This window comes from Amblyomma americanum, chromosome 4 (genome assembly GCF_052857255.1).
Source record: "Amblyomma americanum isolate KBUSLIRL-KWMA chromosome 4, ASM5285725v1, whole genome shotgun sequence".
NCBI lineage: Eukaryota > Metazoa > Arthropoda > Arachnida > Ixodida > Ixodidae > Amblyomma > Amblyomma americanum.
In genome coordinates, this window is record NC_135500.1 from 154633772 (window position 1) to 154658827 (window position 25056).

Genomic DNA, 25056 nt, shown 5'->3' on the forward strand with positions numbered 1-25056 from the left:
GCCAAGCGCTACAACCTCTGCCGCAGGGAGGTGATTTACACACCCGGTGACCAAGTCTGGGTGTGGAGTCCGATCCGTTTGCGAGGGCGGTCTGAGAAGCTTCTTCGCCGTTACTTTGGTCCATACCAGGTGTTACGCCGCCTCAGCGCGGTGACTTACGAGGTGCTCCCTCAAGGAACAGTCCGGTCGTCTCGACAACCGAAGTCCGAAGTAGTCCACGTGGCGCGAATGAAGCCGTATTACTCCCCTTAGCTCCTTTCTGCAAAGACATTCGCGTCGCTACCTGGAAGCCTTACGTATGTTTTTTTTGCCCCCCTCGCGTGCGGCATCGAGTCGATGCCTCTTGGAAGGGAGGGGGGCAATGCCACATTGCTGACATTCTGCCGGCGCCACCTGGTGGCCGAACCTGTCTTCCAGCACGTGACCGAACGTCTTCTTTCTCTCGAATGTGCGCGGCTGTTTAGCAAGCCTTGCCCGAGTAAACGGTTGTGCTTCCCGCGTCCTCTATGTTTGTCGGTGGCAATATTACATTTTTCTTTCTTAAAAGCATTAGACCGAAACATGAACATTTTGGCACAAATCTCTCTGGTCGGGAGGCGGAGCATCACGAAAAATTGGGAGTATTGCATCGACTCTGAGCATGCCAGGGTTGTCCACAGTGAACCCAACTCATCAGCTTACAGCTTATAGAATCCTGGCACATACAAAACACACTCGGAAATGTCAACTTCTTTCAAGGCTCCCTTCCATTAGTGTATGTACTATTGCGCTGAATATAGGGAACCTGCGCTGGAGTTTCCCCCCTCCTACCACTAGCGCCACCTATCGGCCATCGCCGCACTTCTTGGTAGGACGAAGGCAGAGGTGCGGAAGGGCGGCCGAAAAAAACGCCAAAACCATCAGCATACCATGGCGTTTCCAAGTGCTACACTGAAGAGGGCTACGATAAGAGTGTTTTCTACTTGTTTCCGTCATGGCCACGTGAATAAGAGTGTTGAAGTGATAAACTCAGATGCTTGGACGAGTACAGCAAATCCGCATGTGCCTTATTTGTTGGTTGCTTTGTCGTACAAGCTTTGATTTGCTTAATGCAATGCGGCTTCGCTACTCGTAGCGCATGTATATGGTAACATGTTTACTCAGTGCACGGTCCAGATGGCAAACTACGTCTGCCAGCCAGCGGTTGATGCCCAAAAAAGCAAGTATTTTGTCAGGGATGTCAAACGACGTAATGCGCACCACCTTGCATTGTTCACAATTTCCCTCGCAACATATACAACCGCTAGGTTCCTACAATGAATCCTTAAGGATGGTTGAGAAGCATAAATACACTCTAAGAACAATTCACCGGGCAGGAGTTGCTCCATTTTGCTGTATTGCTTCAATAGCACTCAGAGCGATCTTGTTCTTCAGTCGCTTCAATGTTAGTACTTGCTTGCTTGCGTGCGCAGCACGAAAACTTTCATGCAGTTTTTGTTTTAGGATACGTGCTAATTTCCAGCGATTACATAGCTTTATTCGTTTTACATTGAGCATCGAAACATTTTTTCTGTGTTTAAATCAGCTGCTGTAGGCTGTGGTTCACAACGACATTCCGCTCCGTTCCGTGGACTGAATTCTGACCGTATAACGTGTATTAAAGGGGCAGGGGAGGCATGTTGATGCAATCGCAGACGTCACGCTGCTAATGCCATCAGGCCGTAAATTTCGCATAGCGCTGCAAGCGATAAAGAGCAACTTGATTTTCTTGTTTTCTCTGAATCACTTTTATTGCACGATACCGAACAAAAAAAATTTTCAATGCTGAGTAATTTTTTACACCTAAAAATAGAGAGCACGTATTCAGGCCGACTAGTCTGCCAGAGGTGGTCACTGTGTCGTCCTCATGCCTGTGTTTTTTGAGGGTGGCTTACCACCGTTGTGAATTATGGCATCGGTGTTTTAGCGGCATCATGACTGCAGTGCCCTCAAAACAAGTTTTGAAGATGCATGATATATATAATACACCTACGGAACTAACACGTGCTGTTGATCTCAGAAGCGTAAAGAGTGGGAACCTCCATGACACCCACGTAAAGGCGGTCATACACGATCATAAGCTATATTGTAGTACGCATGTATTAAGGAGCCAGGACAGACACTTGCTTCACACCCAGCTGTGTTTACATTGGTTCACTCCCACACAATGCTGCATGTGTTATAAATGGTGACACATGATGTGGAACTAAAGTGGACAGATTTTGACCTTGTTAAGATACCTGCGCAGTTTTTCGAAAGCCGAAAAACTAATGTTAAACAGGGTCACAGTGTGTAGGGCGTGTAGAGCGCAGAAGCACACTTGGATTCCAAAAACTTGAAGCGCACAAACGGACGAGAACGAAGAAAGATGTGACACACACGAGCGCTCGTGTGTGTGCGCACAAGGGATTTTGTAGATGTGTTTTTTTACAAATGCTGCCAAATCATCCTTGTTTGTGACAAGAGGCACAACGAGTTGCTGCATGGTGTGTGCCATGTCTGCTCTCTTAGAAAATTTGTAATGCTGAGATGCACTGGTCCTTGTATTTGCCCATTAGGTACGAGGCTCTTGTGAAGGGATGAAGGAAGAGGAGTGTGTGCCACTTCCTCTTTCTTTGTTTTTTGTCTCTTTGTGTGCTTCAAGTTTTTGGAATGTCTCACCAACACGCCCAAACAAACCACTTTGCCACACTTGGATGTTAACCATGAGCATTGGCATGAGGTTTGTTTTGCTTGAGAGTGTTTCTTTAGTGGTGTGCAAATAATTTGCTGTGAAAATGCTTCCGCCCTTCACAGGAAAACCGGAGCAAAAAAAAAAAAATACTAAACAGGAGTTTTACATCGCAACCCCTAGTGCAGCATCGACACTGACATGGTTTCTGCAATGCAGTTATAGCAGAGCCGGTATCGATGTTGGCAAGAAGCTGCGGCGATCAAGTCATGTCGCTAAACTATCTCGAACAGCTCTTGGTCTTCGAAGCAGTAAAGCTCAGACAGAAGTCTATGAAAGCAACAGAAAACTGAGGAGCAAATGACCAAGCCAGCCACACTCCAGCGGCTCATCTGCTCCGTCCTACTAGGTCATTACTCATTTTGAAACTAGGTGGTGCTGGGTGACAGATTTAGGCGCGCCATCTGGGCAGCGCAGGTTCCCTAAAAGCTGTGATAATCTGTGACGCATGAGCTGTGGCAGGAGCTTGCTTTACAAGGAAGTACAAGCCTAATGGTGCTGAAAATTTATGCATTCAGCTGTCGGCGCTAGGAACAAAGTACACTGAACGGTTGTTAAATGTGGATAATCTGTGTGAAGCTGCATCAATTTACCATAAAACAAAAACCCAAGTTGGCTCGCTTCGGACATGTTTGGGCCTAATTTGGGCCTAAGACAAAGTGCCTCCTCAAGATCAACACCACAAAAGGAGCTATTTTTGGCAGCAATGAGATGTAAAAGTTGTACAAGAGAAGAAGAGAAGCCAGGAAAAACATTCAACACGGTCAGGCGCACAGTGCAACACGGTCAGGTATGCCCGACCGTGTTGAAGATACAAGAGGCCATTGAAAGGATGCAGTAGAGCTGTACCTGTGGGTCCGCACTGTGCAGTCTTCTTTATGCTGACCAACAGTGGCGTCAGGACTGAAACCAGACAGAGAGCAAGCACTTTTGCACAACCAAGACCGTAAAGCACACCAGCTGAGGCTCTCAGACCACTGTCCATGGCTGTATAAAAGGCAGAAAAATTCCTCAAAAAAAGCATCGTCTGCTACCCCGCTTAGGGTAAATCCTGCACTTAAACAGGTGCAAACACAAGTGAAAGCCCACCGGACTGGCAAAAGCTGACGGCCATAATTTAAAGCATCTTCCACATTAACTCCATTCTGTGTGTCTTTGCCCGAGATTCTTGGCCAAGTTGCGCTGGCAAACCATCCCTCATTTGTGCATTTACAACTAGGCTCACTGATATGCATTCTTTGGAAGCCTGAGTTTAAAGTCTAAAACTTTTTAAAAAACCTCCTTTTAGCCCTTCACGAGGTGGTTCCAGTTTTTCAACAGGACACCTAACTGGAACAGTGGTGAAGAAAGCAATGTTTCAGGATCTTTAAGCTATCGCAGGTAAATGCTGCTGCTGGTTTATGATGCCATAAGAAGTACTGTGGAGAAAACGCACAGCACCGTTAATGCCAGTTGCAGTGATAATGAAGAGAAACATTAAAGGGACACTAGGGAGAAATTGAAGTTGGCTTGTATCGATAGAATACCAGCTCCTGATCGCAAAAAATGCCGCTCTTACTGAAAACAAAGCTCTTGTAAGGTAGAAAATAGCAAGAACCAAAATACAGGTATCGCTGCCTCAGGCCAACCTCGCAAGTACAAGCGTGGTGACGTCATAGGACAAGAGACGCCACCTTAGAGGAATTTTCCTTCCTACATGGGGCCGCGAATCTCTGAGGCTGACAAAGGAAGGTTGCGCGGTTCAATATTGAAGTAAGCTTTGTTTTAAAACCGATAGTACACTTTTATCACACAAGGAAGGCAAACAAAAGACAACCTGAATGTTGGGAGCAAAGAAAACCGATGCTTGGCGGCACCACAGGCGGCCAGGAGAGTTTCGATTTGTTACGGCACTTTGCATCTATGAGCTTTGCGTGCCCCGTGGTTTTATTTTTGACACGTCTCGATATACAAGTGCCGAACAGCAGAGGAACTCCAAGTGCCGCTTCAGGTGCTAGTTAACCTTGGAGGGAGCCTGTTAAGGCTTGTCAGATGATCGCCACGGTCGAAGAAAAACTATGATGGCACGATGGTCGGTGATCATACAAGGCAGTTCGCAATATAAAGAGCACTAGTGTCTTCGCATGCTCTCCCGGCGAAACATTCCCGGCTGTGCCAGTCAACTTCAAACTACTTAACGGAAATCGTTTATTAGGGACGGGAGACAACGTACAAGGCAGTTATGAAAAATTGCTGATAGCCTAGCTCTGTTAAGCCAGGATATACGTAGCGAAAGCGCGGAGATTTCTGTATTGGAAGAGTGCATTCACTAGTTGTGCATTTATTGGTGGTTATACCTTGGGTTATGATATTTAGTTTGCAACGGTTGCTCACCGAGGAAGGGGGAAACGACCCGCCGGTGCCTAACCTAACCGTGCTCCCTCAAAAGCATCGCACGCTCTGTGGGGCTGAGGTCGCTGAAATGCAGGCCAGAGTTTTTGCAAGAACTATGTCGTCGGGTTCGGGAACGGGATCCATCGTAACGCTGGCAAGACGCCGGTGCAAATGTAAACGAAGCGACGGTAGCGATCCCCGATAGATGCCTTCAACGTGCGGCGGCGGTAGCTTCCATTTCGGCAGCTGCTAGAGCACACCACTACCTACCAGAAATCATGGAGTCTGCGTTTACGTCACGTTTCACGTCACTCCGTCCTATGATGTCATAAGAGTTCTCCGTGACGTCATAAGAGTTCTCGAGTTTGAATCGGAGCGGCGGGAAAAACTTTTTAAACTTCAAATCCAAATTTCTTTGAAATAAACGCATCTTTCGCTCCCGGACAAGCGGCAACAAAGCCATGAAATGCCGAACTATCAGATTTTGCTAACAAAAAAAAATTTGATAGAGTTCTCCTCAGTGTCCCTTTAACAGAGGGCTAACTTTAGGACTGAATATGCCAACACTGCTCAAGTGGCCAGCAGCATAAAAGGTACTCAAATTAGTGTGTTTTTATGACCCAAGCCATGCCAAAGAGGAGGGCAGTACTTTCAACTACCACTGGCCGGAAGAACCCAAATCCCAGTGCCTCCATCAAAATGTGGTTGCTGCAGCATGAAATTGGGCCTGCGAACTTGAGCTTAGTTGCAAGATGTTGCTGGACCATTGCAGCTGCTGATGCAACAAAAACTTGTTTATTTTTCGGTACTTATTTTCCAACTTGATTTAAATGCAACAATGATGTGGATGTGTAGATCGTAAAAGCACTTAAGAAGACAGGGACACAAAGAGACGGACATACTGTGCGCTTACTTCCAGTTGACTGACATTTGGCTTACAAATCTTCCAATGCAGGTGAAAAGCTAAGAGTATAAATTTCCGCTTCTGGCATGAAATAAAATCCGTTGGAAGCAAGCGCACAGTGTGTCCCTCTCTTTCTATGTCCCTGTCTTCTTGAGTGCTTTCACAATCTAAACATGACTAACCAAGTAGCCCAAATGTTATATATATATTGAAAAGGACACAACTGGTACAGTTATCTAGGTTTATTTACAAACGGTTTCGGACGGTGGACCGACCTTCACCGGCCCATTGGGCAATGCCAACTGTTTCACACATATATATATGACAGTGCAGTCCAAAATAGCACAAAAAGATGCACGCTAACAAAAAAAAGGACACATGATGACAAATGTTAAAGCAGACTAACCATGGCTGAGGGTGCGGCATCTGTAGTGTCCAGATTAGACCCTTCCACAATATGCAGCCCCACTTGCCACGCCTCGGGTTGTCTGCTGCCTTCGTCCTTCTGCAGAACAGATAGCAGACACACACACACATGACCAATGCGTAAGCCAGGCAGTGACTCTGCAGCCACTCAACGGGCCGCCACAAAACAGGCCGCCATAAAACAAACATCTGCAAAAAGACATGGCACCACCACGCCATGTGATTTCTGTGCATATCTTTCACATCGCTGTATTTCCTTGCTTTCATGTAAATATGCTAGCCCCATGTGGCTATTATTATAAAATGCCTAGGTAAGGTATCCCTTCGCATTGTAGGGCAATGAATTGCCCAACAACCTCTGCATTGCTTGGATAAATTTTGTTCAGTTTAAGATGACTGATGGGGTAAAAGCAAGGAGGTCATCGTGTTTGATAATAAAAGCAGTAAATATCATTAAGAGTGAGAATATACTTGAATCAACGTCTTTACAAGTGGCAATCTTTGCAATGAAGACAGACTGAAGGCCATGAAAAATCCCATCCGCTATGGCTAGCAGCATACACAGCACTTTGAAGCTGTTGCATTTGGCTACTTTATTTACCCACCTGTCTTTCACCTTCAACACAATGCCACGAAGTAATCGCGGTTGAGAAATGCTCGCTTCAAACATAAAAACACAGAAGCAGAAACTTGTGTTCCATTTGTACAGAATCATACTACTGCAGGCACAAGAAAAAGTTATTTGTTTAATTGAAAATACTCTTCTTGTTGGTCAGAGAAGTGTCTTGTCTTTTACCAGCAGCAAGTGCCACTCCAGGTATTGTTGTGGTCAAAGCAGCTTGTGTGTTGTTGTTGCAGTTGCGCAACAGCCAAAAGCAGTGGCAATAAATTTTGTTCTTGTTGCTAATGAGCAAAACTATATTCCCACATGTATTTTATCAGAATGATGATGACTTTATAAGTGCTACACAATATTTTGCTTTAGAGTGTATAGGGACCCCAACCTAAAGTTTGCCGCGCGACGACAGCGCCGTGCTCCTCACGTAGCGGCAAAATTCTGAAGCGCCGATCGGCACGACGGCGCCGGGGCACTCTGACTGGCCGTGTTCGCGTGCTGCGTGCGCTTTCTCTTTCTGTGTGCTTCTCGCGCCCATCTCCTCGTGGGCGCAGCAGATGCGAGCACAGCCTGATGACTGCACAGTGCGTTGTTTATGTCCATTGGTGGGCAGTGTTTACGTGGTGATCGAAGTGGCATGCGGCACCGTGGTTGCATAAAGGCGGGGAAGCGTCTTGCTTGACTTGTGGGCTTCCCTGGAATGACGCATTTGCTTACTGCCGTGTGTGCTGTCAACAGAAATTACAGAGGTGGCAGGGATCGTTCAATGCGAAGTACCGGCGCATTATCGAGCGCTGCAGTATTGATTAAAAAATAGTACTAATGATCCACCACCTGCGGCAACAGGAGAGAGCGCTTGCGGGCACTTAATATATGTGCACTTACTCGGCCGACACCATGTAAACTGGCAGTGCATACAACTGTGAAGGCGAAGATGGCAGACACGATTGTGAACTAACCTTGTGTCTCTGTCGTACACACGAGCAGCAGTGTGGCCCTGCAAATTACAGACTGTAGAACTCAGGTGGCCGCGCAATAGTGTTACGTGCCCCGTCGATGTGCATCAGAACTGAGTTGTGCCAGTGGTTTGTGAGTTTATCGTCCTAAGGCTGTACGTAGATTGTGCGCAAAGCCGTTCTTGAAGGGCTCCGGAATAACAGATATTATTTTTAGATATCGTATGGTAAATACAACATCTGCTGTAAATACGGCCACATGGCAGAAGCGGCTAGGCAAGCGCGACACCGGTAGGAGCGGCAATGCGTTACCATATTGGTTGCATCAGCCGCACGCCCATGCTAACACTCTTAATGTGCATCGACATCGTGAAATACGCTTTCGTATTTCGCACAAATCTAAATGCGGCGCGATTCCACCTGTGGCACTGGGGTGAGTAGCCTAGCACCAAAGCCATTGAAACACCATGGAAAGGGAAAAGAAAAAGGTAGCAGAAACATGTCGCCAGCACGCACGGCGGAAGCAAGCAGATCAAGCCGAGCTAGCACAATTTGAAGACACGAAGAAAAAAAAAACGTGAAAAGCATTGGTGCCGCAGTTTCGTTCGAAGGTAGGCTAAATTTCAGTTTTCACTTCGTACACCACGTGGTTATGCACTCTGAGCACTAAACTAGGGCGTGACGAAAACAGCGCCCTTTTGAACTGTTTGTTTGACGCCGCGCACACGAGCTGCTCTCTCTCTAAAGCACGAAAGCGCGCACAAAATTTTCCCAGCAGTGTCAAAGTGCGAGGAAATCCCTCGAGCGGGCGCGATCTTCTCTCATAACGGCATCCATGCACGAGCGAAGAGAGCATAGCGCGCGCAAAGCAAGCTCCTCTCACAACGGCGCCGAAGCGCGAGCCAGAAAGAATGAGCACGCGCGCGCGAAACTAGTTTCCTTCACGTGCAGGCGAGGCAACGCACACAAGTCAGTGGCGAAGCTCGTCGTCCTGCCCGATCAACTAGGAGGAGTCCCTCGGAGAGGGCGCTGTTCACTGGCGTCCGCAGCGCCCCCTGGCCCAGGTTGTGTCCCCTATTGTGTTTATAGTTTGAAAAAGCAGTTCATGGAACACATGTGATTTTCCGGCTTTCTAACATGGGCACAGACAGTGCAACTGCATCACTGCACTTCTTGTTACAACCGAGACCACAACTGCTTCCACTGATTCAGGCATTTAGAGAGCACACAGAGTCCCTCGAGGTATCCAAGTTTAAAATGTACAGTGAGAACTCAATCATTAAGTCCACCGTTTATGCAATGACCTGCATTTTACAAAAAATTAGTGTGGGCCCGACGAACCCTTCAAAGGAATAATGCAATAATCTGGACTACACAACTACATGACACAAAATTACACATGCCCTGTTATATGACAACTGGCTGGAACCACTCTGAATGAAACAAGGCCAGTACAGGTGCTTGCATAAATGTAGGAGTGATAGCTGTTTACAAGCGCCACAAATGCCATGATTGCTCTGCGTGCGCGCGGGGATAGCACTCTCTCTTGGGCTGGGAAACTCGACACGTGCTGACATTCTGGTGCGACGCTTCTCTCTTCGCCAGTGGGGTAAGGCCGTGGGGGAGAACGTTCTCCCGCATTTCGTCCCGTCCGGCCGTGGAGTATCTCCCCTGCACTAGTGTGGACGAATGTTTGCTCGTAACCGTGCTGGTTAGCCAGACGACCTCGATTCCTTAGCGTATTTTTTTGCTAGCTGGCATTGTTGTTGTAGCAATAAATGCCTTGTTTATGTCAGCCAGAGTGTTGTTCCTCTGTTTCCGTCAGAGCAAGGCCCGCCATGGTTGGCGTGCGCATGGTAGCGCGTGCGATCACGGGGTGGGGTCCGGGCGGTTTTGAACGGTGTCAGCCGCTGTTAAATGGGGAGAACGTATTTATCCCCCTATTCAACCCCCACATGCTACAAAGCCTCTTTGAAGACAAAAAAAAAAAAGTCATATTTTTGGCCCGTCGAAGGCACTGTTGATCTTGGGGTGCACACCTCCCCTACTTAACGCACAGTGACGATAGTACACGCGTGACTCGCTGACGCTAAAATGCCTCCCGGCAGCATAGTCTCAGCATCAATTCTTACAGGACGAAAAACAGGAGCCCTTTTATAACTCAGGGGAAAAATGAATTATACTTTTTGACAGCCAGAGTAGCAGGGGCACATTTATTGTGCGACGACTCAACTGATGATAACTTTCGACCATACCATGCTCTGATTACACAGCGTTTTCGTGCAGTTACTAGTAATTTATGTTCTACTGTAGGCTCCAGTCTCCTGCTCAAGACTATAGCAGCTGTTGCCAGAAGCACACTGTCTGGAATGAGAGACAAGTGAATGATGTTCAGGACTCACGTGTTGTTGCAGCCATGGGTGGGTCAAAACTTGGATGGCAGTCAAGCGCTGCGTCACATCGACCTGAAGCATGCCCCGGATTAGGTCCTGTGCAATGGGACCAAGGCCGTCAGGAGAAATTGTTTTTTCAGTCACTTTCTCAATTCTTGGCAAGGATTTTAGGAAACTGCCCTGATTTGAAACATGTACTTCATTTTGTGGTACAAAGGGCTAGAAATGCAGAATATTTCTGTTATCGTTTGTAGAAGCAACTGCAAAAGGAAGAGAGTTTCGTGCTTTAAAAAACTACAATTGACACAAAGCTGTTAAGTACAGAACCTAAGGAACAAAATACTAGACACGCCTCACTAGGATGACTGTTTGACAAATAGGTTTTCAAGCTCAATGTTCAAAATATGAAAATTCTATTATCTGACAGAGCCCTATGTGTTAATAGGAACACCCCAAGGTGAACTAGATTTTAACCAAGCAAGAAATTACTCACTGCCACCGACCCAAGACCAGCCATATAGCCGCAAGGGAAAGCTATATGAATTTGCTTCAAAAGCTTTACAACTGAAGAAAAACTGCTCCCGGCCTGGGCCTTGACCCAGAAATGCCACCTGTCTAGGACTCTTTGGAAGATCATGAGTAACTGCTCCCTTATTCAAATCTACTCCACCTTGACAATTTCCCTTTTAAAAGGTGGACTAACACTGCTCCCACTTTGCAATGTTGGTCAACTCTGCCTTGCTCTGCCATCTGCTAGATGTTCTGGTTAGCTTAGTTGGTAGAGCAACTGCCCAGGACAGGCAGTGGTCCTAGGTTCGTGCCCCTGCCAGCACAACCTTTTCCTTAACTGCGAAGTTTCTGAGAAAGCTGTACAGCCTTCCTCTGCAGCTGTAAAGCTGCTCTTGAGCGGACAGCAATGAATACCTGCTCCTTTATTTTATGATCCGATGTAAATCAAGATATAAAGGACAAATCACAAAACTTATACTTGACACTTTACAATAGAACATCATTAATTTGAAGCCTGACTGCATAAAATATCCTAATTAATCGGGATTTCGCATTATTTGAAATCGAAGAAAAACAATAAAGGCAAATGCGGAATTTTGCACAACCGCTTCTGGTGCTTCATACCCGCTGCATTCACAAATAGCACTAACAGAATTAGTACAGCAATGCTGCAATACATAATCGATAACTGCATTTTTATATAGGTCAGCATTTACGATGGAGGTGATGGGAGGTAAGGAGGTGGTTCCATACTTTGAGTGCTTTGGGGATGAACGAACCAAAATGTGCAATGACAGCACAACTAGTGAATCTCTGAGATGAGGGTCAGAATGCTAGATTTTGTGAAAGACATATACTGTATTTTCCGGTGTATAAGTTGCAGATTTTTTTTCTGGATTTTGCGTTGGTGCATCTTATAAAATGGTGCGATTTGTATAAGCTTAACAATGATGTGCCGCTTCGAGCTATCTTTTGCTGTTCCACAGCAACTGCTTGAAAAGACTGAGTTTAAATGCAGCACGATCCACTACCAAGATCTGCTTCCGCGGGGAACCAGCTGCACCTGCATGGCAGGTATGTGCTCCCAGGGGCCATCTGCGCATGTGAAGACATATATGTCCAATTTCATGTGGCGAGACATGTGTAGGACAATGTGGGAGCTGCGTTAACGACCGCCTCCGTGAACATTGTAGAAATGTAAGGAAAAAGTGCGGAGAGTTCCTGGACGCGCACTGTAGAAAGCGGGAATCAAGTGATGAACCCAGTTCTGGCCAGAGTGCAGAACCCTGCACGAAATCTAGCTGCGTGCCTTTCTACAAAGAATGCACCATTGTCACCAGAAATACCTGCCAACTAACGTGTGAAATTATCGAGGCAGAGATCATAGATAGTTTAGACGAAAACTGCGTGTCCAAGCCATCCATTGCTTTATCCCCTAAGGAATTACAATACTTGCATCGTCATTGATTGGTTGCAGACTGCGCATGTGTGATGACCGGCCACAATTAGCCTTTATATGCTGCTTTGCCACAATAAATTTTGGAAGTCAGTGCTCATGCGTCTCTCGTCTGGTTTTGCGCTTCAGGTTTACGTCTATCCATTCCTAGGCAGATTCCTGCCGACTCAAACAAGAGCAAGCGTGCCCATCTGAATAGCCCACAACGAAAACGTTGCAGGGCAACTCACCTGAGCTGATGCAGAAATTCCATCCCAGTATGGAGCCATGAACTCAAACCGGCCACTCAGAATCTGGTCGAACAACTCATCTTGGTTGTTGGTTTGACTGCAACAATGCAACACAAACAGCACTAGCATTTCAGGTGGCACCAATAGCGAGCAGCCATGACTTGTTACCCAATCAACTAAGAGCTTTCATTGCATACAATGTCAAAAGCTGCTCTGTTGGGCACTTAATTCGTTATAAGCGGTAATTCGATATATGTGACCACCCGAGAAAAGCTAAAGCAGTAGAGCTTTAATTGCGCCGCAACTACGAGGAAGTCAAAATACAATGTATTCAGTGAAGCAAAACTTTATTCATATGCAAAAAAGGCAGTGAGATTTGACTGTTTCAAGTTCTTACTGGGCGCGTGCAACCCTTGCTCAAATCTGACCAAGCATTGCACGAGGCCATGGCCGCCGCCCATGCATTCAACCTTCGGGGTATTTCGAATCGCGAAGGCAGTGGCCACTTTTATTGGGGTATCTCGAAGGCAGTTGACGCTTTTATTGAGGGGAGGGTCACTGAAGACTACAAGAGTATCATGCTGGAAAGCACCGCAAAACTCGAGTCTGAGGTTGTGTTTGTTGTGCTCAAAAAACGATTAGCCGCTCATTTTGGATACGCAGTGCGATCGTGAAAACTGAACGGTTTTGCAGTAGAGGCTTTGCATGATTACTGAGCAATTTTTTCCCGAGGTGTGCAACCGTGAAATTTGCAAAACAAGAGGAGTTTTCAGGTGCACCGTTGGCGACGACACTGTTCTAATTCTACGGTCCAAGCGTCGGTGTTCGCGCAGTGTCACGTCCGCGCCGTTGACAAATGTCTAGGAACAAAATTCAACGACCCTACCACGCATTCGTTTGTCTAGTTGGATGGCGCGAATCGAGCATGACCGGCTTGAGAAAACCGCCAGGGAAACACCATGGTTGCGTTGACCCGCCATGTTGACAGCCGCTGGAGTCGATCGGATTTTTCGTGTTTTCGGCAAGTTATTGGTTGATTTGTACCATCAAAAGTGCAACGAAGCAAGGGCGGTGTTTTATTGCAATGCAGGTCGATTATGGCGAGCGGCAAGCAAATTTCTAGACCGGCTTCCCCGAAGTCGTCTTCCTGGCTTGTTAACGTAGCTCCTCGCGCCGAACTGGCAAAGGGCATGCGAACAGGCAGCAGCTCAACAGCACCGCTATTCACACTTGCAAGCGCGACCTGCAGGTCGCCGTCTCGTTTGAAGCGAAAACTCATGGGAATGACGTTGTTTCGTCTGATTTAGGCGATGTGAAGTGGTTAGGCTTAGCAACAACTACGGCAGCCGGGGAGCAGCTCAGTTCATTGCCCGGTGCGTCCGCGGCCGGTGTCGTTGCCGAAAGCTCGGCTCATTCGCTGATTGGTTCAGTGGTTTGCGACTCGCAGTTGCAATGCTGCTGGAGAATCGAGCAGCTAGCTACCGTTTGCGACTGTCGCTTTTCGGCAACCTCCGCGACTCGCAACTCAAAGGAGGGCCCGTAATCGGAGGGACGTTCGCTTGTGCTTTTTGCATGATTCAGTGTCAGAAGTGCTCTTTAGAGCAGTAAAAATTTGCTCATCAAGCGCGCCCCACGAAATGCTACGGCGCAAGTCTTTTGGCCACTTTTCAGCATCCAAGAGACCGCGGTTTTCTGGCATCGCAGAGCGTCAGGAAGACTTTATTTTCGTGTGGATTCTATCACGCGAGACACTAGCGATGCGATTGCGACCGAGATTAACGGTTCGGGCGCGCTGCTACATGGAATTTGACAGCAATTCCGTTCGGTTGTTACCCGCTACTAGGCAGGTCATCGATCACGGGTTTGGTACTTTTGTGGCCTGTGGCCTGTTCTGTGCCTGCAAGAGACGAACTCGTTGGCGGTATTAATCTGACACTGCATGCTCAGAATCCGCTGTTTGGCGGCGGCAATACCTCCGCTCGCCACTTCGCTCTAAGCAGGCCAAGCTCTTCGTGCGCTTTGCGTAATGCAGCTTCAAATGCATGCGTTTGGGTAGGGACCGGAAGAAATTTCGAATAAAGCGATATTTCGAGTAAAGCGATTTCGTTATAACGAGGGATTACTGTACAAAGCATGTCCACAAAATATGGCAGTGAAAAGAGACAGAATTAGTACACAAAAAATGTCTGGATAATGGTTTTCTTTTTATTTTTTCACATTACTAATACTTCTGCTCAGCGCTAAAAATTTTATGTGACAGTTGGATTTAATTATTACATGTGAGTGAGTTTACTGAGTGGAGTTGTGAAAGATTTAAGCTGCTCAACCTGTTTTGCACACAAAAAGATGAAACAGACTGGAAGTGGAAACTTCTGCCTGGACCGCAGGTGGGACACCAGGCACCTGAAGACAGTGCATGAAATGGAAGAGCACTCGCAGCTTCGGCCGCAATGCAACTGAGAGGCTGTTCATGTCCTGTCTGCTATTCTCTCCTATGTCCCGAAAAGAAAGCTTGCGCAATGCAACACCCCCGCAGCCATCGCTGCCCTGTTCCTGACACGGCCTCATGCCTTGGTTCTGCTGTACCATAAAGCTCTGTGATGAGCCTGTACAATATGACTGTACTGCAATCAGAATAAATGCAGAGATTTCGACACCAATCTTTTCTTTGAAACACAATAACAGTGCTCGGCAGATCTTTGTATCCAACCTTAGAGACGGCTTAAAATTTCACCCACAGTGCAAAGCGTGTTGTACAAAACTGGCAGACAGGGTCAGTTTAAGAAACTGCTCATAAAAAAGCTGACAGGACAGCAATTTACTGAAAGGAGTGAATGAAAACGTCACATAACTGTACCAATACCGTGCAGCATTTTGTGTGGAACTCCATTATATGAGACAGTGTGGCTGTGCACCCACATGCAAAAAAGCAGTGAGACATTCTACAAAATATGCTTGGACACTGTGCCACGCTCTTTGTGTCTGACTCGCGAGCATGAGGGCAGAGTGGTCATACCGAAAACAGAGGCAGCCCAATATAGTCACCAACACATTTATTTTGGTGGCGTCGACCTATTGTGATTACATCATGGTCATAACCGCCTTGAACCTCCCAGTGTGGCATCGCAGGTGACAGACAGGTGCAAGGGGATTAACTGCGACAACATGACAGGTCGATGAAATTGGTTGGAAGGCTTCCTTTAAAGGGCAACTGCGACGAGCTTAAAAGGGGTAGAATGTGTGAAACTTGCAGGTAAAGCATGCGAAGTCCTTTTGGGCTAGCATTTGAAATGATGACGCAATTACCGATTAAAATCACGACAACCTTCAAGCTCCTCCGCAGTGCACAGCGCCAAGTGGGGCAGCGCATGATGACGTCGTCAAAGGTGCCGGTACATTTCCAATGCATAAATGCTTGCTTTGAAGGAAAAACACCAAAGCTACCGAAGGCAAAGCGCGCCGAGAGTAGCTTGGTAGCATCCAAAGAGGCACTGGAGGATACAGCTGACGGCAGCGGCAATTTGAAATCTTACCTTCCGTGACTTCATACTGAACTTCTACGCACTCCTCCAGTGCTTTGAGGAGCAGCGCGAAATTCAATCGTCGATTATGTCGCTATTTTAAATGCAAGCGCAAAAACACTTGGCATGCTTTACCTACTGCCTATATAGATTTGAACCTTAAATATTGCAAAATTCTCAAAAAGTGGTGCAGTTGCCCTTTAAGGGTCACCTGCGAATGTGTTCTTGAGTCATATTCGACTATAGTTACAAACTCCAGACACACCTGACAAATGGAGGGAAGCCACACAAAAGGATGTAGGTGATGACGCCCATAGCCCAGACATCAACTTCAAGGGCATATCTGAAAAAAAAAAAAAAGACAAATATAATTAGCCATCACTGCCAGTCTGTCAGCTACAATAAAGCCACAGGGAGGCTTCTAATATACTTTGCATTTTGGCATAGTTAGCCTTCAAATATGTTCTCATGGTACGTTGCACCTGCTGATCCATAGGGTTTAGCTGTGCATGACATTGCAGTGGTTTGAGCTTACTGTTTATAGCATGGAGCTTGGAAAACACTAAAACCCACAAATGATGTTAAAAATTCTTATAATGCACATGCCATCGCAAAAAGGAAAAGGTTTTTGTGTGTGGCACCTCTTTGCCATCTCCTCAGGTCAACAAATTTGTATTCCTCATGGTTGCTTCAACATGTTGTACATGATACATTACCTTTTGTCTTAAAAAGGGACTTGAATGGGTGGATGTGAATTGCCACTTTCTGAAAGGCATTTATAATAGCATTCCAGTGAGTTACAGGCTCTCTAGGCTGTGTTAGTGCTACAGTGAACTCGGGTCTGTGAGCTGAAGACCTCAAGAATTGGAAGCACAGCTCACATACACTTTGCGCTGTAACAAGCTGCAAGCCTTTTACCTGAACCAAGCACCCCACCTTCCCAACATGCATGCCTACCGTATAAACGCGTGTAAGAGCTGCACCTGTGTATGGTCCACACCCTGTTTTTCCAAAGGAAATATGAAAAATAAAGATCTGTGTAAGGGCTGCACCCAAACTTTCCACAAACCATGCGGGAACAGCCTTCGAAATGCATGCACCCTAGCCTCTGCGATCAGCTCTGGCAGTGAGCAATGGTGCGCTTGATCGCAGAGTCTAGGCACGCGTACAAAAGCTTTCATGTGCCGCCCACGGATGGCGCCCGAGGTCGTGGGTCATCATCATCAACTCTTTTCCTCCACTGCGAGCTCCCGCTATCCACATTGGCGTTAGTATCACCAGCTCTAGCTTTTTATGGCTGCCAAAGGCACGGATCAGTTCACCATATTTGTGGCTTTCATGTGCTGCCGCCTAGCATTGCAATTTTAGCAAGATGGGCAAGAACTGTAATAGCTACACAGCTGGTAGTTTGCTCTCGAACACAGCAAGCGTACGGCGGGCAGGAAATTCGAAGTGGCCGAGAAGTGCGTCTGACAATGGTACAACAAAAAGAATGCATTGAGGAACGTAAGATGTAAAAAGTGCGTTTTCCAAGGCAAGCCGCACAAGTTTCCCGAACTGGAAGAAGAGCTGCTCTGCTATGTGATGGAAGCGCGGAACAATGGCTACGTGTTGACAGCGGACACGCTGCGCGACTTCTTGTAGAATGAGCGTGTACCAGCGCACAGCACCAGCTCGGAGTCTGAAGACTCTGCGAGTGATTGTTGAACGTAGAATGAATGCCGCTCATTTTCCAATTGTGTTCTTACTTAAAAAAAAAAACAACAACTTTTTTTCGCACATCGCGTGTATAAGCCACACCCCAGAAATTGGCCTTCAAATATGGGAAAAAAAAAAAAAGTGCTGCCCTTACACGTGCTTATACGGTATGTCGTTTTTGCTGCAGCATGGCTCACCCAGTCTCAGCCAGTATCTCAGGGGCCACATAAGTGGGCGTGCCGCACACCGTCGACAGCAGGGAGCCATCGCAGGGCAGTTCTGTGGCAAGGCCGAAGTCGGCCAGCTTGAGAACTCCGTGGGCGCCCACCAGCAAGTTCTCGGGCTTGATATCCCGGTGGACCACACGTAAGGAATGCAGGTGTGCAAGGGCACTGGCCAAGTGGCCCACCAGCCGGCTTGCCTCATGCTCAGGAAACTTGCAGGCCGCTGCTATGGCGTCAAACAGGTCACCACCCTGCAACCACGGAGGAGGCGCATTGATATCCAAGTAACTGGAGAGCAAAGCTGCTTAGCTCCTTGAAAGCATCTTGGCAACAAAGAACTAGAGGAAGCCAAACTAAAACAGACTTCCAACGTCACAAAATATGTTTCATGAACCACACTGAAAGTACCATTTGCAGGAGTGTGGTGCATGCTATACTGAAAACACTTGCTCCCAAAGCCATGCTGCCTGAATAATAAAACTGAGTAAAGCAGTGATGTGGTCAGAGGATATCTGCAGCTACAGCTCTGTGAAAAAGAGATTTATTCATTGAGGCTGAATTTCAAAGCAAAAGCAATGGTGGAGACCGATGGTGCCACAGCTAAGTTCTACTTTATTGGCTCCGCAATGCTGATGATAATGCCTCACTTGGACCTATTCTACAGACAACAGGTAACCGGTACTCCCAAATGTGGTATTAAACCAAACCAGGCTCCTAATGCATCATACCTCAGTATTAACGAATAGATGGTTGGTAGGTGGGAGAAGCACTTATCCTCAGTGTGCAGTACACGACACGCATAACTACACAAATCAAATCACAAACTGCAATGCCGACCCATTCAGAAAAACTGTGACTGCAATATTTGAAAGCATTACTTGAAGTGAAGCAATTTTTGCACAGCAAGCCACTGTGCAACACGCTGGTCACTACCTAAGGCATGGGGAAAAGGATGTAAAGGTGGGACAGGACTGCTTACTGCCCAAAAACAATTAATGCACTGCAGCCATAAGTGCAATACCCATGCAAGGAGGAGGAACAGGAAAAAGAAAATGATTTACAAGCAAAATCCCAAAGCAAATGAAAACACGTACAAGACAGTTGAAAAGCCTGTTTTGTGTAAAACTCCAGGCGGTGACACTATGAGCGGCCCGGCCCCACTTACGGGAACATACCTTGACAAGTTCCATGACCAGGTACAGCTCGGTGTCAAAGTCAAACTCCTCAACCAGCTGCACCACGTTCGGGTGCTGCACCCTCCTCAGGATGGCCACCTCATTGGCAATCATCTGCTCCTGCGTGCACACATACAGCCATGCAGTGCGATTACTGCCCAGTCCTTTGACTTTTCTGGCTATAAAATTCCTGCAGAAATTCGGTTTGTTGATAAGAGGCTGCTGCTGCTACTGGCACCACTGTTAGTCAAAGGCCGACAGGTGAATGTATGCGCCACCAGTCTGCGGCAGATCGAAACGCTCACAAAGGCTACTCGTTAGATGATGTCGCTGCAATGCAGACTTATCGACCAAGTCTGTATGCAGCACACAATCCGACCTCGTTGGCATGCTCAGAAAGAAAGCAGTGATGCAATGGTTGAACCTTTGCAGATAACCAGCTGCAGCAAAGGAAAGTGCTAGTGAACTAGCAGTTTTCAATATGGTACTTATGCAGCTGGTTACAATGATTAGAGCTCATTACTCCAAAAACTGTGCATGACCATGACATGTTAGGAAGAAAGATAAGCCATGTCAGGAAATTGCTTCCCAAGCAATTAAGTTTCATGTGTGCCTCTGTATGCTTGCCACAAATCCCTGGTTTAACTCATTCGCTAATGAAACCGATGAGCAACTGGCCATAATGCAATGGACCAAAATGCTGCTTCCCCCTGGAAAAGCATCTCCTTCAAAACTACAGCCAACAGTCACATCAGAGTACAGGCTTTCCATGTTTCTGTGGATATCTACTGTTACAAGTGAGCGTACAGTGTCTTGGTGATATGCAGTATGTGGGGTTCAAACTTCTGAGGCTGCACGGGTGCTATGAGGGATGCCAGAGTAGAGGGCTTCAGCTCAGTTTTGACCTGGGATTCAGCTGGCAGGTATTGATTTGACAGATGGTTCTAGCCCCGCACACTACTGCCAACATTCATTCTCCTTGCCTCAGCTATTTCAAAGCACTGAAAGCTTTTTCTCTTATTGCTTTTACTTCATTCACACGCATAAACAATGCAAATGACAACTTTCGTATGCTGTGCTTATTCGGCTGTGGCTTCAAATAAAGAAATATACAACCTATGATACTCTAAAGTAAACGGATTGATGAGTGATGAAATGCGGGCAACTTTCGGTAACAGGTGCCAAAACTACCGCATAATTACCTGATTCTAAGGCGCATCCAATTTTCATATCCGTGAAAATGTAAAAAGCATAATTTGCGCAGAAGCATGAAGCAACGTTCATATATGCTTCTGCAATTCTCCTCATCACTCTGCTGAAGGTTTTCATCTCTGTCATTGCATTGACCATTCCTCAAAGCAACAAACGGGTAACAACGTAACAGCAAGGCCAGCAGCTGAAGCAGACAGGCATCATTAACACCTCTTTTTGGGCTAGTTGGTGCATACTTGATTTAGAGAAAATCTAGCGCAAAAACATGCAACCACAAAGACAGAACAGACGAGACACAAGCGCTTTGTTATACTTGATTTAGAGAAAACCTAGCGCAAAAACATGCAACCACAAAGACAGAACAGACGAGACACAAGCGCTAACAAAGCACTTGTGTCTCGTCTGTTCTGTCTTTGTGGTTGCATGTTTTTGCGCTAGGTTTTCTCTAAATCAAGACAGGCATCAACGGCGTTCATGCAGTGCATCTTCCCCACCTTGCACCTTGCGCATCAAGCTGGAAATTTCAATCCAGATAACTAAAAACCCTTCGCCAAGAGATGACCACGATCCTCAACCTTGGGTTTTCACCAATCAAAGCACACGTGCCTTTTTTTCACCAATACCAAAATGCAACTTCTGAGCATTGCAAGAACACCCATCTGCGAGTAAATATTGTATTGTTGCAAGCACTTGCCTTGCCCCTACACTTGTCCTTGTCGATGATTTTCAGCGCATACTCAGCACCAGACTCCCTGCAGCGAAGGAGGTAACGTGGAAATGAGGTAAGAACTAAGCAGAAGTTTGATTAATCACAACCATGTCTATATAAACAGAAGCTGACCAGCACAACTGCTGACCCCCCCACGTGCCAAACACTTCTAAATCACTACGTCACAGTGCAGGCTTAACTTGGGGTGGCCGATGCCAGTGCCACTGCAACCAACCACACAGTGATGTAACGCAGGGAGCACTGGAAAAGCGAGACTTATCCTCGTCACGGTTTCGTGCACGACAGGGGTTTCATGAGTGCCAGTAATGCTGCAATGCGCCTAGCTCTCTGTATCTAGGTACAGGTCACGCCACCCATTGCTAACAAAGGAAGCTATTGAAGCCCTCGAGATCGCCAGCAATAAGTAACAGAAGAGGTTACATAAATACTGCAAACAACAGTTGGGTACAAATCTTAGAGACCACACTGCTAGTTGCTGCTGACACTGCCCCGCAGCTGCTGAACATGAAAGAAAACTGCCCCTCTCCTGGCTGCACCTATCCATCCATCCATCCACTACACCATCACACATCATTTTACCACAACAGTTGTGGAACCAACTGCAGCGTTCAAATTAATGGACTATGTTATACAAAGACTTCAGTGGAGCATAGATGGACCAAGTCACAGGGTTCAAATTATCCATAAATTGAAATTATTGAAGTTTGAATTAACGAGCTTTCACTACACCTCTTTCTAGTTAGCAGTTTTGGCAAAGGTGACATATATTTGCCACCAGTTCCAGCAAATTCGTGCACAGCTTTTATGTCGATAAAAGGTTGAACTGTGTGATGGGTCTGCAAGTTCAATTAAATTTAAGATCATGCAGTGCAGCAGCACTACTGGTTTCCACAATGCTGTCAAGACATTATTCCTGCTTTGTGTGTTTACACATCTCGGTCGGATGCAGTCTGTAATAAAGATGCTCACTTGATCTCGCTCAATAGCTGGACTTAAATGATGCGACGCGAAAAATACGTGCCCTGCCTCGTACAATGATTGATAGGAACTGTCGAACAAAACATGTTGGTGGAAAGTGTGTCCATTATACGGGTAAATACGGTATGTGACAGAGGTTCTGGGAGGTGTTGGTTAGCATGGTTGGTCACACTGCGTGTAAAAGGCACCTGCTGTCAACTGGTAGTTTCCTGCAAAATGTGCCCTAAGGGGAAACGTTACACATGAGGCCAGCACGTCAAGTGGCATCAACCGCCAGCAACGCGTGTGGTTTTTCTGGCAGTTCTGTGTGTGTCTGTAGTGCACTTGTGACATGAAGAAATGGTAGATTCTCACGAACAATGTGCGGCTGAGAATTTTTGTTTTTTACTCAGCAAGAATGCAGTAGAAAGTGTTGTGATGATGCAAACCGCTTACAAAGAACATGCTCTCAGGAAAATGCAAGTGTACAAACAGTTTGCTCGGTTTACACGGGGGGAAATGACCATTGTCAGCTCTGTTCCAGCAGTCCTTCAAGAGCGTAAATTGAGGACAGCATCGCCAAAATACGTGATCTTATCAGGGAAGATCGACACAGAACAATCTACCAACTTGATGACTTATCCGGTTAATCCTGGAGTTCCATTCCGTGCATTTTGCATGATGATTTGGAAATGCAACGAGTGGCTGCTGAGTATCTGCCAAGACTTCTCACCAAAGATCAAAGGGATCATCGTATGGAAGCCTGTTGTGCAATTAAGGATGCAGTCACAGATGATCCTGAGATTTTCAGCAAAATCATCACATGCAACGAGTCATGGTGCAATGGGTACAATCCCAAAAGTAAACACCAGTCAAGTCAATGGAAGTCACCTGGCTTGGCTCGTCCAAAAAAAGCTCGTCAGGTTAAATCGAATTTGAAGACGATGCTGATCCATTTTTTTTTAGATCAAAGGAATCATACACTCAGAATTCGCCCCTCAATGCCAGACCATCAACCAAAATTCTATTTGGAAGTTTTGAAACAGCTGCACAGAAGAGTGACGCAAAAACGTCCGGCCTTGTGAAATTCCAGCGAGCACTTCCGGCATTATGACAATGCACCTGCACAAACGGCTCTCAGTGTTCGCCGGTTTCTGGCCTCAATGCAGATAACTACCCTGAGCCATGTGCCCTGTTAATCAGATCTGGCTCCCGTGGACTTCTTCCTGTTCGACGGATGAAAAGGAACTTGAAAGCCAAACGTTTTGTCAATGTCGACAAAGTCAAAAGAGATGTCACGACAGCACTAGCAAGTATCAAAGGAGGCCGAATTTACAAGGTGCTTCCAACAATGGAATGAACGTTTGGAAAAGTGAATTAGTACTAATGAAGAGTACTTTGAGGGTGATTAAAGTTATATTTGAAAAAAGTTGTACTGAATAAACAAAAATAAAGCTCATTCACTTTATCAGGAAATTCCAGTTATTTGTGGGTCACCTCTCGTATATAGCATGCAATTGTTCTTTGTCCTTTTTCTTTTTTTTTTTTTCAGATTATTAGCTGCCAAGTTGTGAGGAGTGGTCCTTGTATGAGTGTGCATATGGTATTCTGCGGTTACATATATATCCGATGCAACATTTGGCAGCAGAACTTGCTGGGCCTTTCACAATAAAAAAATGGTCACTACTGCACTTGTGCGTGATAGTGCTATGCGAAGTGATTCTGGTGAAGAAAAATGATGATGCTGTCTGCTACAAGAAGCAGAAAACCGCTTGACAGGTGTGGCTCATATTGTCCCTATCCTAATGGGTGCACACTGGCCTGCTCTAGCAATGAGACTGCTTTGCCACAAATGGCAGTGGCATGCAAATAAATATGAACAGGTTCTGTTCTCAAATATATGAGAAAATTGTCAATGCCCTAAGAGAAGAAGGCCATGTTTTACCTGGACACACACTGGTAGACACGTGCAAAGTTGCCATCACCCAGCATCTCCATCACAGAATAGAGCCGTCCTACAGTCTCTGGCAGTGCCACCTAGGACAATAAAATTAAAATAATGCTAAGCTGAGCTCGCTGAACGAAGATTGTTGATGTGCATTCACATTTACCAACTGTGAGAAAAAGAGTGTTGCAGCCACTGCATAAAACACTAATGACATGCATCGATTTTGTCACCGTTACAGTTGCAGCCTGTCCTGCCGTGGATCAACCAGAACCTAGACTCCTGCAGGAAAGGAGGTGCTGGCAAGCATCAACCAAGGCTTCGGCAACAGAATCTGCCCGTGAGAATATACAGTGGAATCTTGTTACACTGAACTTACTTAATCCGAACTTAGTTTTTTCAAACTGACGCTTCGGTACTATCAAAATATACTTAAATGCAAGAAAACGCCCAATCTTCAGACAAGCTGTGCAGCCAATGTGCTCCAGATGCGTGCCAGCAATTCTCACAGAAATAAATCGCAAGGCAGCCTTGAGTACACAAACATCATGCTGCTGGGGCCGCACGCACCTTCTGCCATCAGTGTATGCTGCGTACTGCAAGCTGAGTTGGATACCCAGTGCATTCGCATATTTTCCTCTCATTGTCACAGCACTAGTCTGGTACGGTACATTAAAAACAATTTTTATTAAGTATGCATGAAATGAAACCGAATTTGTAACAAATATGTAACCTTTTATGCTGATTTCAGCATTGCATTTTATCTTCAGCAAGTTGGCATTGCTGTTGAGTAATTACAATCACTCTTGTAAAGTCATTCCCAGGGCATTAAATAATTAAGGAGAAAGCGCAGAAATTTCTTATATCAGCATGTTCACAAAGCCCTGTTCTGTGTCATAAAGGTATTATAGTTCTTTTTTTTAGATGCCCAGTACTTAGAAGTAAACTCCAGCAAGCATATTTACATGAAAAACATTACGT

At 46.1% G+C, this 25056-nt stretch overlaps 1 protein-coding gene across 1 annotated transcript in view; it reads right to left on the bottom strand.

Annotated features, from left to right (window-relative positions):
- Positions 1-25056, bottom strand: part of LOC144128546 (serine/threonine-protein kinase DCLK1) — a 51939-nt gene that overhangs the window by 7699 nt on the left and 19184 nt on the right. Inside the window, exons 8-16 of the mRNA XM_077662037.1 lie at positions 24076-24167; positions 21138-21195; positions 19232-19351; positions 18030-18307; positions 16400-16477; positions 12614-12710; positions 10427-10513; positions 6433-6531; positions 3599-3652 (exon numbers count right to left, since the gene is read on the bottom strand). Coding sequence (XP_077518163.1) covers positions 3647-3652; positions 6433-6531; positions 10427-10513; positions 12614-12710; positions 16400-16477; positions 18030-18307; positions 19232-19351; positions 21138-21195; positions 24076-24167 — 915 coding nt within the window. The 3' untranslated portion in view covers positions 3599-3646. The remainder of the gene's footprint in view (positions 1-3598; positions 3653-6432; positions 6532-10426; positions 10514-12613; positions 12711-16399; positions 16478-18029; positions 18308-19231; positions 19352-21137; positions 21196-24075; positions 24168-25056) is intronic.